At 48.6% G+C, this 20,237-nt stretch overlaps 1 protein-coding gene across 7 annotated transcripts in view; it reads right to left on the reverse strand.

The window, feature by feature from the left end:
* Cfap92 (cilia and flagella associated protein 92 (putative)) overlaps positions 1–20,237 on the reverse strand; it is a 57,456-nt gene that overhangs the window by 33,211 nt on the left and 4,008 nt on the right. For all 7 annotated transcript variants that reach the window (XR_009591872.1, XM_060383709.1, XM_060383704.1 and 4 more), the window contains 7 exons: positions 18,734–19,137; positions 13,957–14,239; positions 7,739–7,920; positions 6,911–7,115; positions 3,136–3,324; positions 2,027–2,099; positions 865–986 (listed from right to left, as the gene is read on the reverse strand). Coding sequence is in view for 6 of the 7 variants with exons in the window: in XM_060383709.1 (XP_060239692.1) it covers positions 865–986; positions 2,027–2,099; positions 3,136–3,324; positions 6,911–7,115; positions 7,739–7,920; positions 13,957–14,239; positions 18,734–18,886 (1,207 nt within the window). In the remaining variant the exon portion in view is untranslated. The remainder of the gene's footprint in view (positions 1–864; positions 987–2,026; positions 2,100–3,135; positions 3,325–6,910; positions 7,116–7,738; positions 7,921–13,956; positions 14,240–18,733; positions 19,138–20,237) is intronic.

Here is a 20,237-nt window from a genome sequence, read left to right on the forward strand (position 1 = left end):
CCTTCCTGTGGGGTGGGATGGGAGATATTGACCCTAGATGCCTCAGCTGTCTGATGACATTAGCATCACTGGGAAGAGGACAGGAGCAAAGAGTCAAATGCTCAGCTCAGCTAGGCTTGGCATTACATGCCTTTAACCCTAGCACTTGGGAGGCAGAGGCAGGAGGACTCACAAAGGGGAATTTTAGGCCATCCCGGTCTACAGAGTGAGTTCCAGGCCAGCCAGGGCTACACACCTTAGTAAAAAAATAAATGCTTAGCTCAGGTTGATCCCTGGCAACCACATGAGCTATTAGCTTAGGGAGCCTGAAGACCAATGGAAGAGTCTAGAAACTCCAGGCTCAGGTACAGACAATGGGAGAGTTGACTAAAGCCAGCGGTGGCATTTCAAAACAGCAGGAAAGTGTGGACTTTCGGCAAGCTGCAGAGAAGAGCCCAGACGTGGATCGCTGGGTCCGTGAAGCCAGCCTTGGCAAGAACAACCAAAGCCAGCTGCAGGCAACTGTCTTGTCCCAAAAGCCGTGGGGGCACATACTGCGATGGTGTCAAGCACCCCTTGACAGGATGGAATGAAGGACAGAGGTGTACTATCTGACAGGGTGCTCTGCCATTGCGAGAATAAAGGCCCTTACGTATGCGGACATGAGTAAGCCTCAGAAATGAAGCTGATCCCCAAAGAACAAGCTGCAGGTGTTGGGGGAGGGGCAAAATGAATGGGTTGATGGACGAGTGAAAGTGTTTATAGTACAGTAGGTATCTAACATTGAATCAGATAACAATCTTCCTAAAGGACCTTAAATTTAAATACTTTGTAACTTTTCAAGTCTAGTCATACCATGAAACAACAAATCCCATCTTAACTTACTTTGAGATTTTTGTTTTTCCATCACAGTCATTAAGCTGCTCACGGATGCTTTCTCGATGAGTTCCTTGATCTCCGTCATGGTTGAGCCACCGAAAGAAGCACTTGTTTTTACGGTGGTCCGTCTAGAAAGTCCCCACAGAGACAGGGTAGCGAAGAGAAAACATGGGTGCCGTATCGTGAGAAGGTGCTCACTTCATCCTTAAAGCTAGGGATTTGGTCGAATGTGGGTTATGCCTCGGGAGCCTGGAGCAGCCTGAGACTTAAGTCTACCAGTCTCTCCAGCACTGGTAAGAGAGTGGGCCACGCTTGCACAACCAAAGGTTCAAATCAACAAGACAATGTGAAGAAAAATAATGCATGCTTAAAGCAGCTAAAACTATGAATCACCTGAGAGCCCACAGAGTTATCCACATCCGGGAAGTGAATATTATCTCCACCTAAGTCTACAAAGGAGGGTGCGAGCTGAGTAAAAGGAGAGGCTGTGAGTGGGGTGGGTGGGGGTAGGGTGACAGCAAAGAAAGGTCGATTTTCGCAAGTTAATATGCAAATTCAACTAAGAACAGTATCTAAAAGTCAAAATCGTTATCCAGGCATGATGGCATGCACCTTTAGCCCCACACTCAGAAGGTTAGGGCGGGAGATTGGCCGGAGCTTGAAAGCCTGAGCCCTGCCCGAGCAGCGGTGAGGCTCAGTCTCCGGAGACCAGAAGAGGAAGCCCACAGGGCCGGTGCTCCTGGCTTTCCTGGCGCACACACCACAGCTGTGTTTCCGTGCTCCGTCCCTGCTTCTCCAGAACCAGCCTGGCTATCTGAGTTCCGGGCGGCGACTTTTTGGAAGCCTGAGCCTCCTCAGGCTGAGACTGTGGGCTGGAATCCGGCTGCCCCCAAATTCCAGAGCTCAGGTTTTGTGAAACTCGCCGACAGCACCCATCGCCTTGTGCAGACAGCGGAGCTTGACAGTCAAACCACCTAACATTTGAGGGTCGGCTGAGGTCCAGCACTCCCTGCAGAGAGTGGGTGCCTAGTGCTGGAGCCGGCTCCACCCCCTTCCCTGATCTTTCTCAGGTCCTAGCTTGCTTCGGCTCTACCTTAACCAATACGAGCAAAATGTGTCCAGTGAGCAGGGCCCATACTCCGACCCTGAGGTAGCCCCTAGTCCTTACCTAAACGTACAAGGGTCTTCTATCTTCAGTAACTTCTCATGTTCCTCGCTGCTCTTAGAAGGGCTTTCGATCCCTGCTTGGTGAGAAGCAAATGTTACCAAGAGTCTGAAAGCTTCGCTCTGCTAGTTCCCAGCAAACGATGTCCCCACCCACTTCAGTGACACACGTGCTGGCCTGACACAGCAGCAGCATTCAGAAAGAAGGGCTTGTTAATGAATGAAAGGCACATGCCAGATTAATTCCCATTATCAGGCCTATGAAGGCAAGTGGAACCCTTGTCACCTAGGAGGAGGAGGAAGGTCTACGAAATGGGAAAGTGCCCGCCTCTGCCCTGCTGATGGATGATATAGTGTAGAGTATATCATTGAAAGCACTCCGAGAGTCTATAGGGAACTGTCAGCCACTTACAGTCCTATGAGATAACATACTACAGAGCCACCACAAATGAGGTTTATAGACAGTTCTCGGGACTCAGGAGAGGCTTGGGCTGACAGGCAAACCCTCTCAGAAGACATCTGTATCTCGGGGAAACCCACACGCTAAAAACAAAAACAAAAACGAATCCTAGGACAGAAACAGAGAGGTGTGATGTAACAGGACAACCAAAATGTCTCATTAGCTGCATTCGGCGGTGGAGTCATAGAGCACACCCTCACTTTCCTATGTTTTTCTACAGTGACTGGATTTTCTTTTAAAATTAACTTCAGATACGTCTTATTGAGGGGTGTGTGTGTGTGTGTGTGTGTGTGTGTGTGTGTGTGTGTGTGTTTTAAGTTGTGAGGGAAATATCCATTAAATCAGTTCCATGCTGGCTTACAGTTGCAGTTCCAACATTTAGGAAGCTAGGACAGGAAAGTGACTTCAAATTCAAGGCCAGTCAGGCCTACTGGTCTGCGTAGTGAGTTCTAGGCCAGCCAGGCCAGCTTAGGGAGACCCTGGCTCAAAAAGAGAGGGGGAGAAGGGGGAATGAAATAGAAGGGAGGATAGTGCAGAGCAAGAGAGAAGAATCAAAATCAAGCCACCCAGGGGCACAGGAGCGATGACTGGATGGGCCATGGATGCTAGGAGCTGCATGCTGAGCTCAGGTGTCCATGGCCCTCACTCCTCACCTTGCGGAGACTTGGTGGGTTTGTCTGCCTTTTCTTTTTCTGTCTTTTCTTTTTCTGTCTTTTCTTTTTCTGCCTTTTCTTGGTGACCTTGTGACTTCTCCTCTTTCAACACCACACCAACAGGGCTGGCTTTATCACTGCCAGCTGGAGACAACTTTTTCTGACTTAAAACCAGAAATTTCACTTCCTCTGGAATGAGAAAATGGATCAGTCAAAACTGCCTACTGGATACCTGCCACACCTGACCCCTTCCCCCTGGATAATCTATGATGCTGCCACCAGATACTAGGGGACCCTGTCACACATCTGTCAGAGCCAGGTGCTTGTACCTCAGCTTCCCCTAAGCCCCTGTGGGTGCCACGCCACCAGATCTCCACAGTTCACCACGAGGAAGGAGTCGGCGTGTTCCCTGTCTATACGTGAGGAATCTGGTACTTGGGTAACTCGGCCAACCAGTCCCTGGGTCATGACCCCTCTGGGGGGTTACCTATCAGGTATCCTGCACATCATATATTTACATTACAATTCATAACAGTAGCAAAATTACACTCATGAAGGAGCAATGAAATAATTTTATGGTGGGGGGGTCACCACAACATGAGGAGCTGTATTAAAGGGTCTCAGCGTTAGGAAGGCCGAGAACCACGTCCACAGAGGAACCAGGTCCACAGGCACTCCTTGTTTTCAGCCAGAAAGCTGCACCCACAGGCCAGTCCCTCTCCCGGCATGGAGCTTCCCACACACAACAGCGTCAAGCACCCCACAAATACGTGGAATAAGTGAAGATCATGGAAACTTCAAGAAAGAAGAGAAAAAGAAGTTAAATTTGACTCATTGTTGAAGGGAAGATAACATTTTTGGAGAAAATGATGGGACTGGGGGGCCCCCCACCCCCACCCCAAGATGTAGCCAGCTGCCAGAAAGCAGCCCTGTCAGGAGCCCCGTGCCAGGAAGAAAGTCCTAAGGGGCCTTCACTGAGACACTGGGATTGGTGGGGAGACTCGGGCCCTGGCAGCAGAAGAGAGGAGACAGGGGTGGGAGAAAGATGCTAAGAGAGTGGGAATTGAGGCAGACTGCCACGGGACAGCACTGCAGGGCAAGCAGGAGCTGGGAGAGGAGGGTTGGGAACACAAGGCATAGGCGGGGCCCCTCAGCATCTGCGGATGCTGTCTTTACCAGCCCTGAGCATCCAGAGGCGGCACAAAGGCTAGCTCTGCGACTGATGTCCCATGCAGACCACTGGCCTCTAGCACATGATCTGCCAAACAAACTTCCTTCCTGCCACAATCCAGAATAGGCCTCTTGGCATATCTAGGCTCCCAGGAAATGTGACTACTATGTATCTGTGACAAAAGACAGACCCACAGGGAGGCTATTGACAATGACCCCAGAAGCCACAGGAGACACCATAGGTATCCTGTGCCCACAGCCAGAGGATAAAACTCTTTCCTTCAGTCTGAGGGACAAAATTTAGATATTGGTCCCATCTTCCTCCCATAGAAACCTTATGCTCATAGTTTAGATTTAAATCGGTGATTCCCGGGGAGTGGTGTGCTGAACCCACTGAGGACACCTGGCAATCCATGAAGGATTTGTGAGCCTAGGATGCTGCTAAACAATCTTTCATCCATAGGAAAACCCACAACCAAAGCGCACCTGGCCCAAACTATCAACAATGCCCACGGCACCAATGAAAGATTACAGGTTGCAAGTCCCAAGCCTGAGATGTCAAAATGGCCCTCAAGAAGGTAACCTGGGAAGCTAAAGTGTCCCAGACACACAAAACTGGTGTGTGCGCCTGCCACTCCCACTCCTCTGGAAGGGTGGACTCAGCTCACTGTACCGTGAGTGACTGCCTCGTCTGAAAGCCAACAACACAAACAGCGCGTAGGCCACAGAGCCTATTTCTTTAAGCATCAGAAAGTGTCACAGATTTTGCACCCAGCACCCGCCCCTTAGCTGCTCCTCTGTTCTAGTTTTTAAGTTCCTCGAGGACAGCACACTCTCTCCTGGCGCTTGAGTCCTAGGAGGCTAGTCTCTCATCACCTGCCCCTAGCATGCTAGAGGAGTGGCTACTCCTTTGTTTTACAGATGAGAAGAATGTTCAGGAGCCTGCCCACAGCCTGCAGATAGAATGAGGAGGAGATGGGACAAGATGGCCGTGACATCATAGCCTCTCCCCATGCTGCTTGCTGCTTCAGGGAGGTTCAGACGAATCGAATCTAAGTGAACTCACAAAAGTAAACATCTGTGCTGTGATGAATCTCCCTGAAATCCCAGCACTTGAGAGGCTGAGGCAGAAGGAGCAAAAGTTCCAGGCCAGCCTGGGCAGCTTAGTAATATCTTGTCTCAAATTAAACTTGAGAGAGGGGTACAGAAAAGGCTGGGGTGGAAACTCAGAGATAGAGGTTTGCCTAGCATGTGCAAGACCCCGGATTCCACTCCTAGCAGAACAATAACAAAATGCCTCTGAAATGAGGGCACTCAAATGTCAGCGTGCTGTCCTGAAAAGGTAGGATTTGTGTGCATGTGTGCATGTTTGGAGACGAGAGTGCGTGCAGAGACCAGAGTTCTTGCCTTATCACTCTCCGCCTTAGTTTTTAAAACAGTTGCTCACTAAATCTGAAGCCCACCGGTTTGCCTAGGCTGGTGGTTGCAAGTCCCAGGGAACCCTTATCTCTGCCGCCCCAAAAGTGCTCACAGGTGTGTGCCACCCCAGCCATCTTTTTCACGCGAATTTTAGAAGGTCAGATTTGGGTCCTCATATTTGCATGGCAGGACTTTACCAACTGAGCCGTCATCCCAGCCAGAGGAGGCAGGGGTTTTAACAGTCTGTTTCTTTTCTCGTACTAGAGAAGGAACCCAGGAATTCATACATGCAACGCATACCACTGAGCTGGACACACAAGCCAAACTTCCTTTTGCTTCCTTAATTTTAAGTAAACATACACTATCAATTTGGGAAGACAGGGCAGTGATGGGAACACGCTACTCCGGACCAAAAGGTCACCAAAGATAAGGGAGATGCACAGACACTGCCCACATGCACAGACACACCGTGACTCCCCAGGTGTGCCTGGCTGGGTAGCACACCGGGTTCAGAAAGCAGCGTGTGCACCTGGCTAATCCAATGCAGGCTCAAAGGAACACCGGCTTTTACTCGAAAGGTACAAATCTAAAAACCCCTACCTTAAATGCTTGGGGCTTGAAATGTTTTTCAGATTTGGGGATATTTTCATATGCAAATGAAGCATCTTATGGGGAGGAGCAGAACTCTAAACAGGAGACCCTTTCTCGCTGTGTGAACACTCCGTTCATAGTCCTGAGGAGAGGCCGTAAGGCAGTAGTTCTCCACCTATGGGTTGAGATCCCTTTTACAGGGGTCACCCAAGGCCATCAGAAAACACAGATCTTTACATTGCGATCCATAACAGTAACAACATCAGTTATGATGTAGCAATGAAAATAACTTTATGGTTGGGGGTCACCACAACGTAAGGAACTGAATTAAAGGGTCGCAGCCTTGGGAAGGTTGAAAACCACTCTACTATAAGGTACTTTGATGAGCCTTTCTTTACTTGGACCTGTCCAGCGTCACATGATCTGTCATGTGAATTCAGCTATGGAGTTTTTCACTTAAGCTATGAATGATGTCAGCACAAAAGTATCAAACTTGAGTTCAGACTTTAAATTTCTGGACTACATATGCCCAACCTGTAGTAAGAAGACATGTCTCCAGAAGCATCTAAAATATAAGCAAAAACATCCAACTTACCAAAAGTTTCTGGGTCTTCCAAATGTACCGTTGCCTTTAGCCGGTGGTACCTGACTTTTTTTGAAACTTTGTCCTTGGTGTCCCAGATCTTCAAAGTGATTTTGTGGAAATTCAGTTTCTTTAACAGTTCCTTTGTCATATTGACATTCAAAGTCTGGCTCCATGACACCCAGATTTTGTCACCTTCTTTCCACGGCCTCACAGTCTGTGTAAAACAGTGTTCAGAGACTCTGGGAAATGTAGGATCAATCTACAGCCTAGGCACTCCCCACCTGCCTAGCCCCATCAGCAACACAGCAGATATGACACTCTGTCGCTTCTGTGCCTGCCTCTCTCCCAGCTCCAACCCCAGGGAAGTGGGTCCTGTGGACCCTGTCAGGTCATCAGGTCCTTGAAGACTAAAGTCTGAGCAAATGCGTGCATACTACCCTTAATGGTTACTTCTAAGCAATGACTCAGAGCTAAACGATTGCAGGAATCGTCATGCGTGTGGGCACGTTGGACTAGGCTTGCATATGAACAGTCACACGTGTGTGTATGTACACAGTAGGAAAGAACCTTCAGGGATTTGCTCAGAAATAAAATTAAAAACCTTGGTTTAGGATTCATTCAAGAACCTATGGAGTAAAACTATCTAAGAAGCCATGTAATTGCATTTGTAGGTCCATTCTGCTTCTCACTCATCAGTCCTGAGGTGGCCCTACAATCCACATATCTAGGGAGAGTCACTGATGGGTCTGTTGCAGGTCAGTGGGACCCAGTCTACATCCTGAATGTGACACTTCATGCACACACACACACACACACACACACACACACACCACTCACCTTTACTCCTGACTCCATAAATACTTTGGCCAGGCCGTGAAACACCACAATATCGATTTTTTGGGGCTCTACGTCATCGGGCAAGAAAAAATACTCAAGGTGGTAGAATTGTCGAGGCTTTGAGATCCGGCTGTCGGATTTAAGGCCCTTTTTTTTTCTAATTGTTACTTTTCCTTTAAAACCTACAAGACACAAGATTAATGAGCCTTGGCAAGAATGCTACTATGGTTTGGGAATGTCTCCAAAACACCCATTGCTCAGTGCCATCATCTGAAAGTGGCAGAAACTAAGAGCTGGGCATCATAGGAGATTAGGTCAGTGGGAGCATCTCCCCAGAGGTGACACGGGGTACCAGCATCTCCTCCCTCTGACTGTCTTTGCCTCCAGCCCCACTGCGGCTGACAGTAGAGGAGCAGTTTCCTCCCCAACACTTCCACCATAGTGTCCTACTTCCTGTCAGTCCCCAAAGTAATCGTGATCTGGGTGACCACGGCCTGAAACAGCGAGCCAAAACAAGCCTTTCCTCATTATTAAATTGAGTTGAGTATCTCCAGGATTTTTTCAGTGACAAAGCTGACTAAGGTTCAGGAGAGAAGGTTCAGCTCAGACGGCAGAGGACTGTGCACAATGCACACAGAGCTGAAGGCCATGGCTCTGAGCCTGGGTTCTCCGCAAGGTTTTATGTCAGGCACCTCGCTTTTCTCACTCCAGGCCCAACCTTAAAAGGAAGGTCAAAACCACACCCCCAAAATCTCAGGACAATGTGACTTGTCTGGTAGAAGCACGAACAGGGTTCTGAGGTATAACCGAATGTTGGGAACCCGCTTCCCAGGCTGCCTTCTCAGGGTCTTGTAGAAGCAAAGGTGTCAGCCATCCAGACAGAGAGAACGGCCTAGAGAAAACGTCAGGAGTGATGCTTTTCCTGTCAAGGAGGCAGCTCATGAGAAGGCTGGACTCAGCCAGAGGCCACCCCAGTGAGCAGCAGAGTCGGACAGGAGCTTAAGCGAACCTCTTAGGTTGAGTCTTCTACCATAAGAGGGCGCTTACAAACGCCAGCAACACTTGCTCAGTTGGCTGGTTTTGTTTTGAGAGAAGATCTCAGCAAGGTTCCCAGGCTGGTCTCAGGTTCTTGGACCCAAGTGACACTCTTGTCTCCCAAGTACTTTAAGTATGAACCCAGCTTTCCATCCATACCAACCCAAATATAATCATCTATAGAAAAAAAGATTTTAAATGTGATAGTCTCTCATCTATTTCCTGTATTTCTTTGAGATAGGATATCACTATGTTTTCTTGGCTGGCCTGGAACTCACTATGTAGACCAGGCTAACCTCAAACTGAGAGAGATCTACTTACCTCCCAACTGCTGGGACTAAAGAAGTATGTCATCACCCAAACCCTAAAATATAACTATCTTTAAAGCTACCTTTTACTTTTTATTTCTGGGTTTTTGTTTATTTTGTCTTTTGTTTCTCTTTTTGCATTTGGGGGGGAGTTGTTTGTTTACTTCCAGTTTTTGGCTGTTTTTGTCTTGTTTTGCAACACTAGGAATAGAGCCCAGGTCTTGGACATGCTGGACACATTACCTTTGCTTCATCGCCAGCCCAAGCTGCAGTTTTGTGACTTCAGGTCCTTAACCCTGGTCAGCATCTATTGCTTCATTCCTGGGATGCCACAGTAGATAGCATTAAGCAGTTTGGAACTGAGAGCTACCGGCTAATTCTTGTAGGCATAGGTGTGCACCACCATATCTGGCTATTTGTCCATTCATTTATTTATTTATTTAGATTTGGATTAGAACAAGCTATGGGCAGTTGTACTGTCTCAGTGTTTGAACTGCTGCAATGACACAGCATGACCAACAACTTGGGGAGGAAAGGGTTTATTTGGCTTACACTTCCACATCATCCTTGATCACTAAAGGCAGTACCTTCTGTACATATAAAGGTACATGTGATGGCTAGCTTTATATTAGCTAGAGGCATCTGAGAGGAGAGACCCTCAATGGAGAAAATGTCTTGTTAAGAGCCAGCTGTAGGCAAGCTTGTAGGGCATTTCCTTAACCGGTGGTTGGCATAGAAGGACCTATCCCATTGTGAGTGGGACCACCCTTGGGCTGGTGGTTCTGGGTTCTATAAGCCAGCCATGAGGAGCACCCCATTAAGCAGCACTCCTCCATGGTCTCTGAACCAGGTTCCTGCTGTTTGACTTCCTGCCCTGATAGCCTCAAATGTGGTGAGCATGGCTCTGGCAGGCCATTCCCTTCCCCATCATTCCCTCTGCCTTGCTAAAAAAGAAAAGAAAAGAAAAGAAAAAAACAAAAAACAAAAAAACTGTTAGATTACATTCCTGAAGCTAGCCACCAAGGTTAGTCCCTTGTTTGGCCACTTCCTCCTCCTCCTGACCACCAAGGTCCAGCCATTAAAGTATTGAAGTCCAGAAATAAAAAGCCCCTTTTGGCTCACCTAAACAAAATGCCCAACTAAAATTAAACACCTCACCTTAACACAGGGTTTCCCTTTGTGGTTTTTTTCTATGTGCTACATCTGTCTCTATCCAGATGTAGTCCTTTGTTCTTCTGGGACAAATGCCACTTACCCCTCCTCCTTGCCCCTTTTCTCCCCTCTCCCTTGTTCTCTTCCCTTTCTCCCTGTATCTCCTATCTTAGTCCCTTATTCCTGACCTCTGTCCCTCTGGGGCAAATACATTTTCTTTTTGCTGAAAACATCATGCTGGGGGTCCTGAGCTGATTTTTTCCTTTCAGAAGTGACCACATATATGCACGAAAATGTAAGAATATCTAGGCTGGGTGCTGAGGTGATTGCCTTTAAACCCAGCATTTGAAAGGCAGAGGAAGACAGATCTCTGTTGAGTCTGAGGCTAACCTGTTCTACATAGTGAGTCCCAGGACAACCAGAACAACATAATGAGACCCTGTCTCAAAAAAATAAGAAGTCTATGCCAGGGCTGGGATAGCTCAGTTGTAAATGCTTACCACACAGCATGAAACCTTAGTTTAAAAAAAAAAGGTATGGGTGCATATACTTATGATCCCAGGCTGGCAGTCAGACCAGGAGGATCCTGAGGACTCAGTGTCCAGCCAGTCTGTCTTAATCAATGGGTTTCAGGCCAGGTGAGAGACATGGTCTGAGAATACCATGTGGACATCTTGAGGAACAACACTTGTTTGAGGCTGAACTCTAGCCTCCACATAGTCATGCACACACAAACACAGGGTCAGGGGAGGAAGAGGAGAGAGAGGAAGAGAGAGGATGTCTTTTGAAGAGTAGCAACTGACATTTTCTGGGAGGGAGTCAAATGCCCACCAGGGCAGGGCAGGGTCAGAGTTCGGCACAGCTTTGCTTACTTGCAGTGTCTTTATGGTGTCAAAAAATTTTTTTCCAAGATGGGTTTCTCTATGTAACAGTCCTGGCTGTCCTTGAACTCAGAGATCTGTCCTCCTTTAACTCCTGAGTGCTGGAATCAAAGGTATGCACCATCACTGACCAACCCTAAGGTGTCAATTTTGTTTTGTTTTTGTTTTTCAAGGCAGGGTTTCTCTGTGTAGCCTTGGCTGTCCTGGACTTGCTTTGTAGACTAGGCTGGCCTCCAACTCACAGAGATCTCCCTGCTCCTGCTCCCTGAGTGCTGGGATTAAAGGTGTGCACCACCAAGCCCAGTGTAAGGTGCCAATTTTTAAAACCAAGTAGTAAACTAGGATTGCAGGATCTCTCTCTCTCTCTCTCTCTCTCTCTCTCTCTCACACACACACACACACACATACATACACACACATACTCACACACAGACATTTGTAAATGCTTAGGTATTGCTATCTAAGCATTTTGCTATCTAATGTCTAACTATGGCTAATCATGGTCATGAATTTGATTACTGGGCATGCCTGTGCAGACTTTTCTTGATTGGGTTATTTGAAGCAGGAAAATGCACCCAAAATTTGGGCAGCACTTTTCAGTGCCAGCCCAGATAAAAGAGCAGAGAAGAAAATTTTGCTTTTTTTTTTTTGTTTTGTTTCCTTATTCTCACTCTCCCTGACAAGTTCATCTGTCCTGTTACTGTGGTACTGATTCAACCAATATTAGAGCCAATGTCTTCAGAATTCTAACAGACCAAACCAGTGGCTCTCCCAGAATCCTCCATGCCTTCTGTATCCAATTAGGAGTGCTCAGATAGACAGCCCTCTGCAGTGGACAACTACTAGAGTCTTGGCCTCTCCAGTATGAAACATTCATCATTGGACTCCCCAGACCATATCCTGTAGAGCAATCTAATAAATGCCCTATTGATGTGTGTGTGAAATCACCTGGGAGATGGGCATATGTAATCAAGATGGGCATACACACCAATTATGGAAGGTACGATTCCCTGGCTGGGATACTGGGCTGTAGACATGGAAAAGGGGACTGAGTAACAGCCCTGCTTTGAAAGTAGTGTGACTGGCTCCCTGAGGCTCCGCCCACTGGGACTGGCTGCTTGTTCTGATGGGCTGCACTCATTACAGCTACAGAAATGAAGACAAAGGGGAAAGTATTGAATCTAGAAATGCTTTTCATCCAGCTCAAGGCTGGTCAAGGGATTTGTGAAGTTCTGAAGCTGTGCTCTGCAAATCTCCTTTTAGAAAATGATAAAATAAGATCAGCAAGTCTACAGTGTGCTGCTAGGACATGCAGGCCAAAGGTTGATCAACTCAGCAGCAGTTTTCATTTGGCTGGCTTCAGCCAGATAATTTTCTTTTTTCCAGCTTCTTTTGTTTGATATCAATAGGCCCAAGATTTAGAAGGGGAACAGAAAAGAAAAAGAAAAAAACCACCTATGGAAAGAAGAGGTCACCACACAATGACAAAAAGTTTGACTCACCAAGAAGATAGAGCAATTATAAGTTAAATCAGATGCCTAACAAGACAGAGTGCAAGGGAAGGCTGCAGTTGATGAAATGGGATACCTAAGCAGAGGGAGGAAGAGGGAAGGCTTGCAAGCTAAAGCACTGTTTTCTGCCCCTACTGAACCATGGGACTTGCTCTAGCAGGAAAGACAATGGTAGGAGGCGGCCAGGGACAGCTGTCTGTGCAGCTGTTTCTGCTCTCATTGCCCTGAGGCTTGTAGGAGTAAGGCTTTATCTTGGCTACAGTTTTGGAGAGTGTGATGCTCTGTGATGGGGAAGTGAGGAGCCTGGGAGCAGGAGGTTAGGTGGTCACATTGTAGCCACCATCCATCCAAAAGCAAAGGGTGAGGACTATGCTCAGCTCACTCCCCTTTTCATTCTAACTCACAGAATAGTGCGGCCTGCATTTAGTCCTCCTGCCTCATTTACCTAACGTAGATGCTTCCTCACAGACACACCCAGCTGCTTGTTTCCATGGTAATTCTAAAGCCCATCAAGTTGCCAATGAAGATAAACCACCATAGACTGGATTTTCCCTCTCTTTGCACAGGCCTGTCCACACAAAGCAAGTGCTGGGCTAGTAAAACTAAAGACATATGAAACAAAGGAGGGAAGGTTACTTGCCCAGAACCCAGCCTAGACTGGCAACCTGACGAAGAAAACAATGGCTCCTGTTTGCAATCAGTGAGTGTGGGGTCCCTTTTGTGTCAGCTACACTAGTAAATTGATAAACCTCTTGACTAAGGAGACTTTGGTCAATAAATCTGGGAGGTAGTTTAAGCAAATTATTGGGTAATGGACAAACTTTATGGGAGCCAAGTCTTAACTTTTGCAGGGTTTGTTCAGCTGTGGGGTGAGGGGTATGAGAAGAGGAGGAGACAGGAGAGGAGGGGAGGGCAGGGGAAAGCAGAAGAGAGGAAAGGAGAGAGGAGGGGAGAGAAGGGAGGGGAGAGAGGGAAGGGAGAGAAGGGGAGGGAAAGGGAGAGGAGGGGGGGGAAAGGGGGAGGAGAAGTAAGGGGAGGGGAGGGGAGGGAATGGAAGGGGAGGGGAGGACAGGAGAAGAGAGCATATGACCTGTTTCTCAGGGCCTCTAAGTGGCCCTAAATGAAAGTCACACAATCACTTTCATGCTTAGTCAATAGCTGGACCCACATTTTCTGTTCTTTTTCTGACCTCTGCCCTAGTTGGTGCCAGCTACTCTACCATGGGAGGGGAATGGTGAAGGGGAGCAGGCAGGATATGTCCCTTCAACTCCCAGAGAAAGCCAGCGGTGTCCTACCTTGCTCAGAGGCGAGAGCTCTGCCCGAGCACCTACCTGACAATGTTGGAGGGATGGCCAGTGAGATGACCAAGGTGCAGGGGACAACCTGCGGCACATCAGTGTTAAAGGTGCAGGACTGCCCCTCTGAGGAGTGCAGGCTGCTGCTGAACTGGTACTCAGAGCCCCAGTCTGGGGTCCTGGACTTCAGGTACTCCTCTGTCTCATATTCACTCGCTGACTGGCAAGCACTGACGGAGGAGACCGGCTCCATGCTCGCTCTTTCCTCTTCCTCCCAGTTCCAGGCTTGCAGGGACATTGTGCACAGCACCGAAAGGTCCTGGTGGGAGACAGCAAAGACCCCAGGAGTAAACCTGCCCGATGCAGAAAGGCCTGCCCTCCCAGTCCCATCTCTGTCTTGTCTCCAACGTCCCGGGCCTTGGTGGAGAACGAATGGGTAAAGGAACCAGAGAGTGGAGGCTGGCAGTGAAGATCAGCACGTTTCTCCGACCTGAACCCAGCTGCTCTCTCTGAAACCAGGAATGGGTCTGTGGGTGCTCTTGGTATAGGGATCATTAGCCGCTGACTCGGGATTCACAGGAAGATGGGAGATCTGAGTCCTTTCAAGAGGCTGCGGCAGAGTTCCAGACTTGGCAACAGCACAGAACGGGCAGCCGCCACTTGCAGAAGGGGGAACTGAGCTGGCACAGAGCACAACTGGCAAGCTGCCCTGACAAGACACAGAGAGCTCTGGCGGGGACAGCACTCAGGTTTCAAGACACAGAGCCCTGGCTGCCAGGAAGTCGGTGCCTCGGGGACCTGGGGCGTCTGGGGTGAAATAGAGGCTGAACCCCAGGCGCGAAGGTTACCTGTAAGTAGGCACACCTATTGGCTCTTGTACCTGCTGCGCAGAGAAGCTAGGAGCAGGCCTAAGGGTAACAGATCCCAAGGGGACTTTGTTAGGCGGTTGCCAGGAGACCGCTGCCCACGGGCGGGGCGGGGCTTCCTTCCTCCCCCTAAGTTCCACCCAAGGCTGCAGGCTTCTTCTAGGTATGCCCCGCGAGTCTGAACTTTTCAAGGAGGAGCTCACTGTGGGTAGGGTTTGGGAGAGAGCAGGCGAGGAGGGGCTTCTCATGACATGGCTTCTCAAAAAGGTGGAGGCAGATTCGGAAAGCTATTGCCTTCGCCCATTTACCCAATATTTTAAAAACTCACTCTCAGCTCGGTAGCGATTGTGCACCTGACCCTGCGGGCCCTCTCCATAGCTCTGTCTACTCCCACTTCCAACGCTTAAATAAAGCTAAAGGAAGCTATGGTCTCTACAGACCTCAGACGCCAAAAACTTCTCGTTAGATTTTCTGCTTCTGGGCTGATGTCCTCAAAACGTCATGAGAATTCTGTTGCCAGAATGAGGATAGAGACAGAGAAGAGTGGGGCAGTCTGCCCACAAGCACACAGCAAGTGTGTTGTAACACTGGACTGAGGTCTAGACCCCTGGCCTGTGCTCCACTGTAAAGCCCACCCGCCCTGAAGCATCCCGGCCAAACCCCTCAAATGCTGCCCCTGACCCAGAAGGCCACAGCACACCAAGTGGCCTGAGCCAGAGAGAAACAACCTACAGTGGACTGGCCAGGTGGTACAGGGATGGCTTCAAGGAGTAAGGAAAACCAGACAGGGCAGTGAAAGCAGGAGATAGCCCAGGAAGAAGAAATGGCATATACAAGGCCTAGAGGGGTGAACGACGCTCATGACAGGTTCGTAGAAAACTCATGAATGGCAAGATGGCTTTTGGTCCACAGCACCAAAGGGGAAGCAGGAGCTAGCAGTATGTGCAATGGGGAATGTGGAAAACAGAACATGAAGCTTAACATACATTCGCTTGCTGAAGTTGAACTGTGCCCCACTTTGAGTCAAAGAGCAGAACTCCGCAGAGCTGGAGCTGGAAACAAGTCCCCAGCCTCCCAGAGCACACTTTTTTAGGTCACCAAGAGCGTGTTCCAGAATAGTACATAGTAAATGGAATCCTGGGGCTAATTCAAGATAAAAACTAACTTGAAGAAAACCTGTAAGGGCTCAACACTGAACTGCTGAAAGCCCCTTTTAAGGAAGCCTGTTCGCCTCACACACACTCCAGCTTCCTGCATTCTCTGAACCAAGAAGTGCTGGAGGTACAGCAGCTCTTAAAGGCAGCAGGCAGCAGGCAGCAGGCAGCAGGCAGGTCAGTAGCTCTGCCCCTCAGGAGCAGACACTGGATCCCACCTACCACCTTGACTCTGATTTCCCACAGAAGGGTCCCTTCATATTTCATTTAAACAGTGATTTTTTTTTATGAACTGCACAAACAAATACATGCTGCTGGTGCATAGATCTGGATGACTCATATTGCCAAGATCCTACATGCCCCTGTAATAATGAGCCAATTGGTGAATTCAGCTGTGTATTAGGATTAAACATTATCAGCTCAAGATACTATTGTGCATAGCAGCTGCTTCCTGAGTTCAGTAGTAGAGAGCCTGGAGAAGACCGGAACAAGTCTTACTGGTGTCAGGATTGTGTTACCCACCACAAAACCTACTTGAGGTCTGGCTTTACTCCTTCACATTTTCAGATATCAGCTTCAGTCAGGTGGCAGCAACCTCAGCCGGAAGGCAAAGTCAAATTGGACAGTCCTTTCCAGGAACAGTGTGAGCGTGTGTGTACATGTGTGTGCAAGCAAGAGAGCGAGAGCTCTGTGACCAAGGTGGTCTGGCAACAGGGCTCCAAGCGTCTTTGATCACACTATCTAGGAAAGCAGTCATACTCCCCATGGTGAGAAGCTATAGGTCTAGGCTAAAGGGCCATAACCCATCCTAAATGCATATCAATGTTACCCCGAATGCATCAAAAATAAAATTTTGCCCAATCGGTCATCCTAGCTACTCAAGAGACCAAAGCAGGTGAATCACAAGTTCAAGACCATTTTAGACTACAACATGAGTTCAAGACCAGCCTGGGCAGCTTAGGGAGACCCTGTCCCAAAAAGAAGATAAGAGCTCGATGGTGAGGAGCTTGCTCGGCGTGTGCCAGGCCCTAAGTTAAACTCCCAGTATAACACTAACACTATTCTGAGTTTCACTGCACGCCTTCAGGGAGAACGCTCCAGGAACAGGGCTCAGGAACCAGGGGCAGTTTGTTTTCTGAGGATATGCCACCTCCCAATTTCTTCACTATCCCTCCTGTCTGTGCGTCAGCCAATAATGTTCATGTGACTCTTGAAGTCAGCTCCCACAAACCCTGTTGCTGTCTTGTTTCGGGCCTCATCTACAAATACAGCCTCCGTGTTGTGTACAAGTACCGATGGCCACATAAGGATCCCGTGGAGCTGTTCTGACAGCTCCCAGCCAACTGCCAATGTCAGTCCCCAGGCCTCTAAGCACACTGGCTGTCACTGTGTGGAGCAGGAACAGTCTCCAGGACACCCTTCTGTCTTCGCTAGGTTTCTACTGCTGTAAAGAGACCCTGTGACTGCAGCAACTCTTACAAAGGTAAACATTTAAATGGGGCTGGTTTACAGCTTTAGAGGCTTAATCCGTTATCATCACTGTGGGAGGCATGGCAGTGTATGGACAGACCTGGCAGTGGAGAAGGAGCTGAGAGTTCTAACCGTGACCCGCAGGCAGCAGCAGGAGACTGTGTGCCAGCTTGAGCAGAGGAGACCTCAGGGCCCACCCCCCACCCCCACCCCACCACCCCACCCCCGCCATGACACACTTCTCCAACAAGACCACATCTACTCTAACAAGGCCACACCTCCTGACAGAGCTGCTCCAAATTCATGAATCCATGGGAGCCATACCTACTCAGACCACCACAACTCCCTGTATGGTTCATGAGAAAATGATGTCCTCTTCATTTACAAACCACAAGCTTTGCCCTTTTAAATTATCAGATCTGTGTGAGCCCCACCACAAAGTAGTTCTATCAGCAACCCCCACCAAAAAAAAAAAAAAATTCTTTCATGCCCCCAAACCTGGAAAAATGTAGAATAAACACATCACAAATACACTGAGGGTTAGATGGTGTCAGGATCTTGGGTGGCTTTTTGTTTCTTAATGTATTTCTAGACTTTGTAAGGACACTTTGAACAGTGCACTATTGGAAGCAGCTCAAACAATACTGAAGTTGACTTCAAAAGTAACTTCTTTGCCCGGACTTCAACTATTTCCCCATGGATACCCCACCCCCAAGCATGTACAAAAGAACCCACAAACCTTCTGAGTTTGCATGCATGCTTTGAAGCTCCAACAAAAGCCTTCTGGATCCGAGTGGGATTGTTTAAGGGACGCTTAGTAACCCGGCCCACAGACAGACAGGCCTAACAGCGCGCATTATAAACCCTTCACCGCCAAGCCGCAGGAGGCTGCACAGCAGCTCCATGGAGAGACACTGAGGAGCTTTGTTTTCAATGCTGTCTGGCCCAGGAAAGCTGCTGCTTGAAGGAGACCTTCAGCAAGGCAGTTAGCAGCATGGAACTGGGGAGGGTCCGTGCGGCACCCTCCGCCCTACCAGCCCTCAAAACTGACATGAGATAAAACCAGGCTCGTCTGCACTGACAGGGCTCCATCACAACCCACACGCTTGCCTTAAAGGCCCACATTTAGCTCCGGGACTTCATGGTCCGGCAGCAGGTACCTTCCACTACCAACACCTGGAGCCTTAGGGGCTTCCAACATCTCTCAGCTGGAGAACGTTCAAATCCCGCTCACGCCTGCCAGAGGTGATTTTTCCCTTTTGATGCTGTGAATTCATATGCACAAATATGAATCTGGACGAAGCAAAGCAATCAAGTACTTACTTTGTGGTGATTATCGGAGGCCCAGGTCTTCAGCCTTGTGTGGCCCAGACCATGTGTGAGGTTCACAGATAACGTAGTGTTTGCTTTAACACTCACACACCAATAAAAAGCATGTCTCGTTTGCGGACAACAAAAGCAGACGCAAAGCAACATGCCTCGACGCCATTCGCTGTGACAACCATGGGGAGGCAGCTAAAATAGGAGCCGTGAATCTATCTTCTACTGCATTAAACACTACTTCGGGTGAGCAGGTGACGCAGTGGTCCTCTGACACCGTCTGTTTCGTACAGGAGGCAAATGGTCCACCGAGGAAGATGTAAATCTGCTAGGGCCGATAGGATTCAAAGTAGGTGAGGTGTGGGAGCCATGGATGGGTGAGCAGATGCCAAGGCCTGAGGCAGGAGCTGGTTAAAGAGCAGAAAGAGGTGATCAGGGAAGCACTGACGCTGGAGGTTAAAGGGAACAGTAGGCACACTGTGCCATCTTTGGGGTCAAGATGACAGCTTTGTCTTTCATTCCTCTGAGAAGGATACAGTGAGCTCTGAGCAAAGGAGGGTCGCGGATGACTTAAGATGTAGCCGACTCCCTCAAGACCCAGATGTAGGGGTTCAAGAGCGTGAATCCATGTACATAAAGTTCAAGCCTTTGGAGCAGGTGAAGCAATCACACAGGTGAGAGATGCTAGAGGCTTGGCCTATTACACAGCACATTAGGGAAGAGGCAGATTCAGGACATGTTTCAAAGGTGGAGCCACCAGCCAGCCTTACAGTAGGATCTAGGGCATGCGAAAGGGGATTGTTATGGTTCAGATCGGCAATGTCTTCCAAAGGTCTGTGTGTGAAAACTTTGGTCCCTTGGGGGATGCTATTGGGAGGTGGTAAAAAGTTTAAGAGGTGAAACCTAGTAGCCTGCCACTTGGTTGTGTCCTTGAGGAAAACAGTGGAATCCCAGTCCCATCCTCTTTCTTTCTCTCTCCACCCCTCTTAGTTAGGGTTTCGTGACTGTAAAGAGACACCATGACCACAGCAACTCTTATAAAGGAAAACATTACTTGGGGCTGCCTTACAGTTCCAGATGTTTGGTCCATAAGCATCATGGCAGGAAGCATGGTGGGATGCAGGCAGATATGGGGCTGAGAAGGAGCTGAGAGTTCTGCACCTTGATCTGAAGGCAAAGGGAGACTGAGCCACACTGGGCATAGCTTGAGTGTATGAGACCTTAAAGCCTGCCCCCACAGTGACACACTTCCTCCAACAAGGCCATACCTATAACAAGGCCACACCTCCTAATAGTGCCAACTAGCAAGGGGCCTAAAGGGCCATTTTATTCAAACCACTTCACCACCCATGAAATGTATGCTATTTTAACTCCACCATGTGTGCATGTGTGTGGCCAAAATCTCCAAAGCAAACTGTGAGCCAAAATAAACCTCTCTCCTCCTATGAAGCTAATCAGCTGTGGTACCTGTTCGGTGAAGGCTAGCTGAGTGACACAAGCCTGAAGA

Source organism: Meriones unguiculatus, chromosome 5 (assembly GCF_030254825.1).
Source record: "Meriones unguiculatus strain TT.TT164.6M chromosome 5, Bangor_MerUng_6.1, whole genome shotgun sequence".
NCBI classification, from domain to species: Eukaryota; Metazoa; Chordata; class Mammalia; order Rodentia; family Muridae; genus Meriones; species Meriones unguiculatus.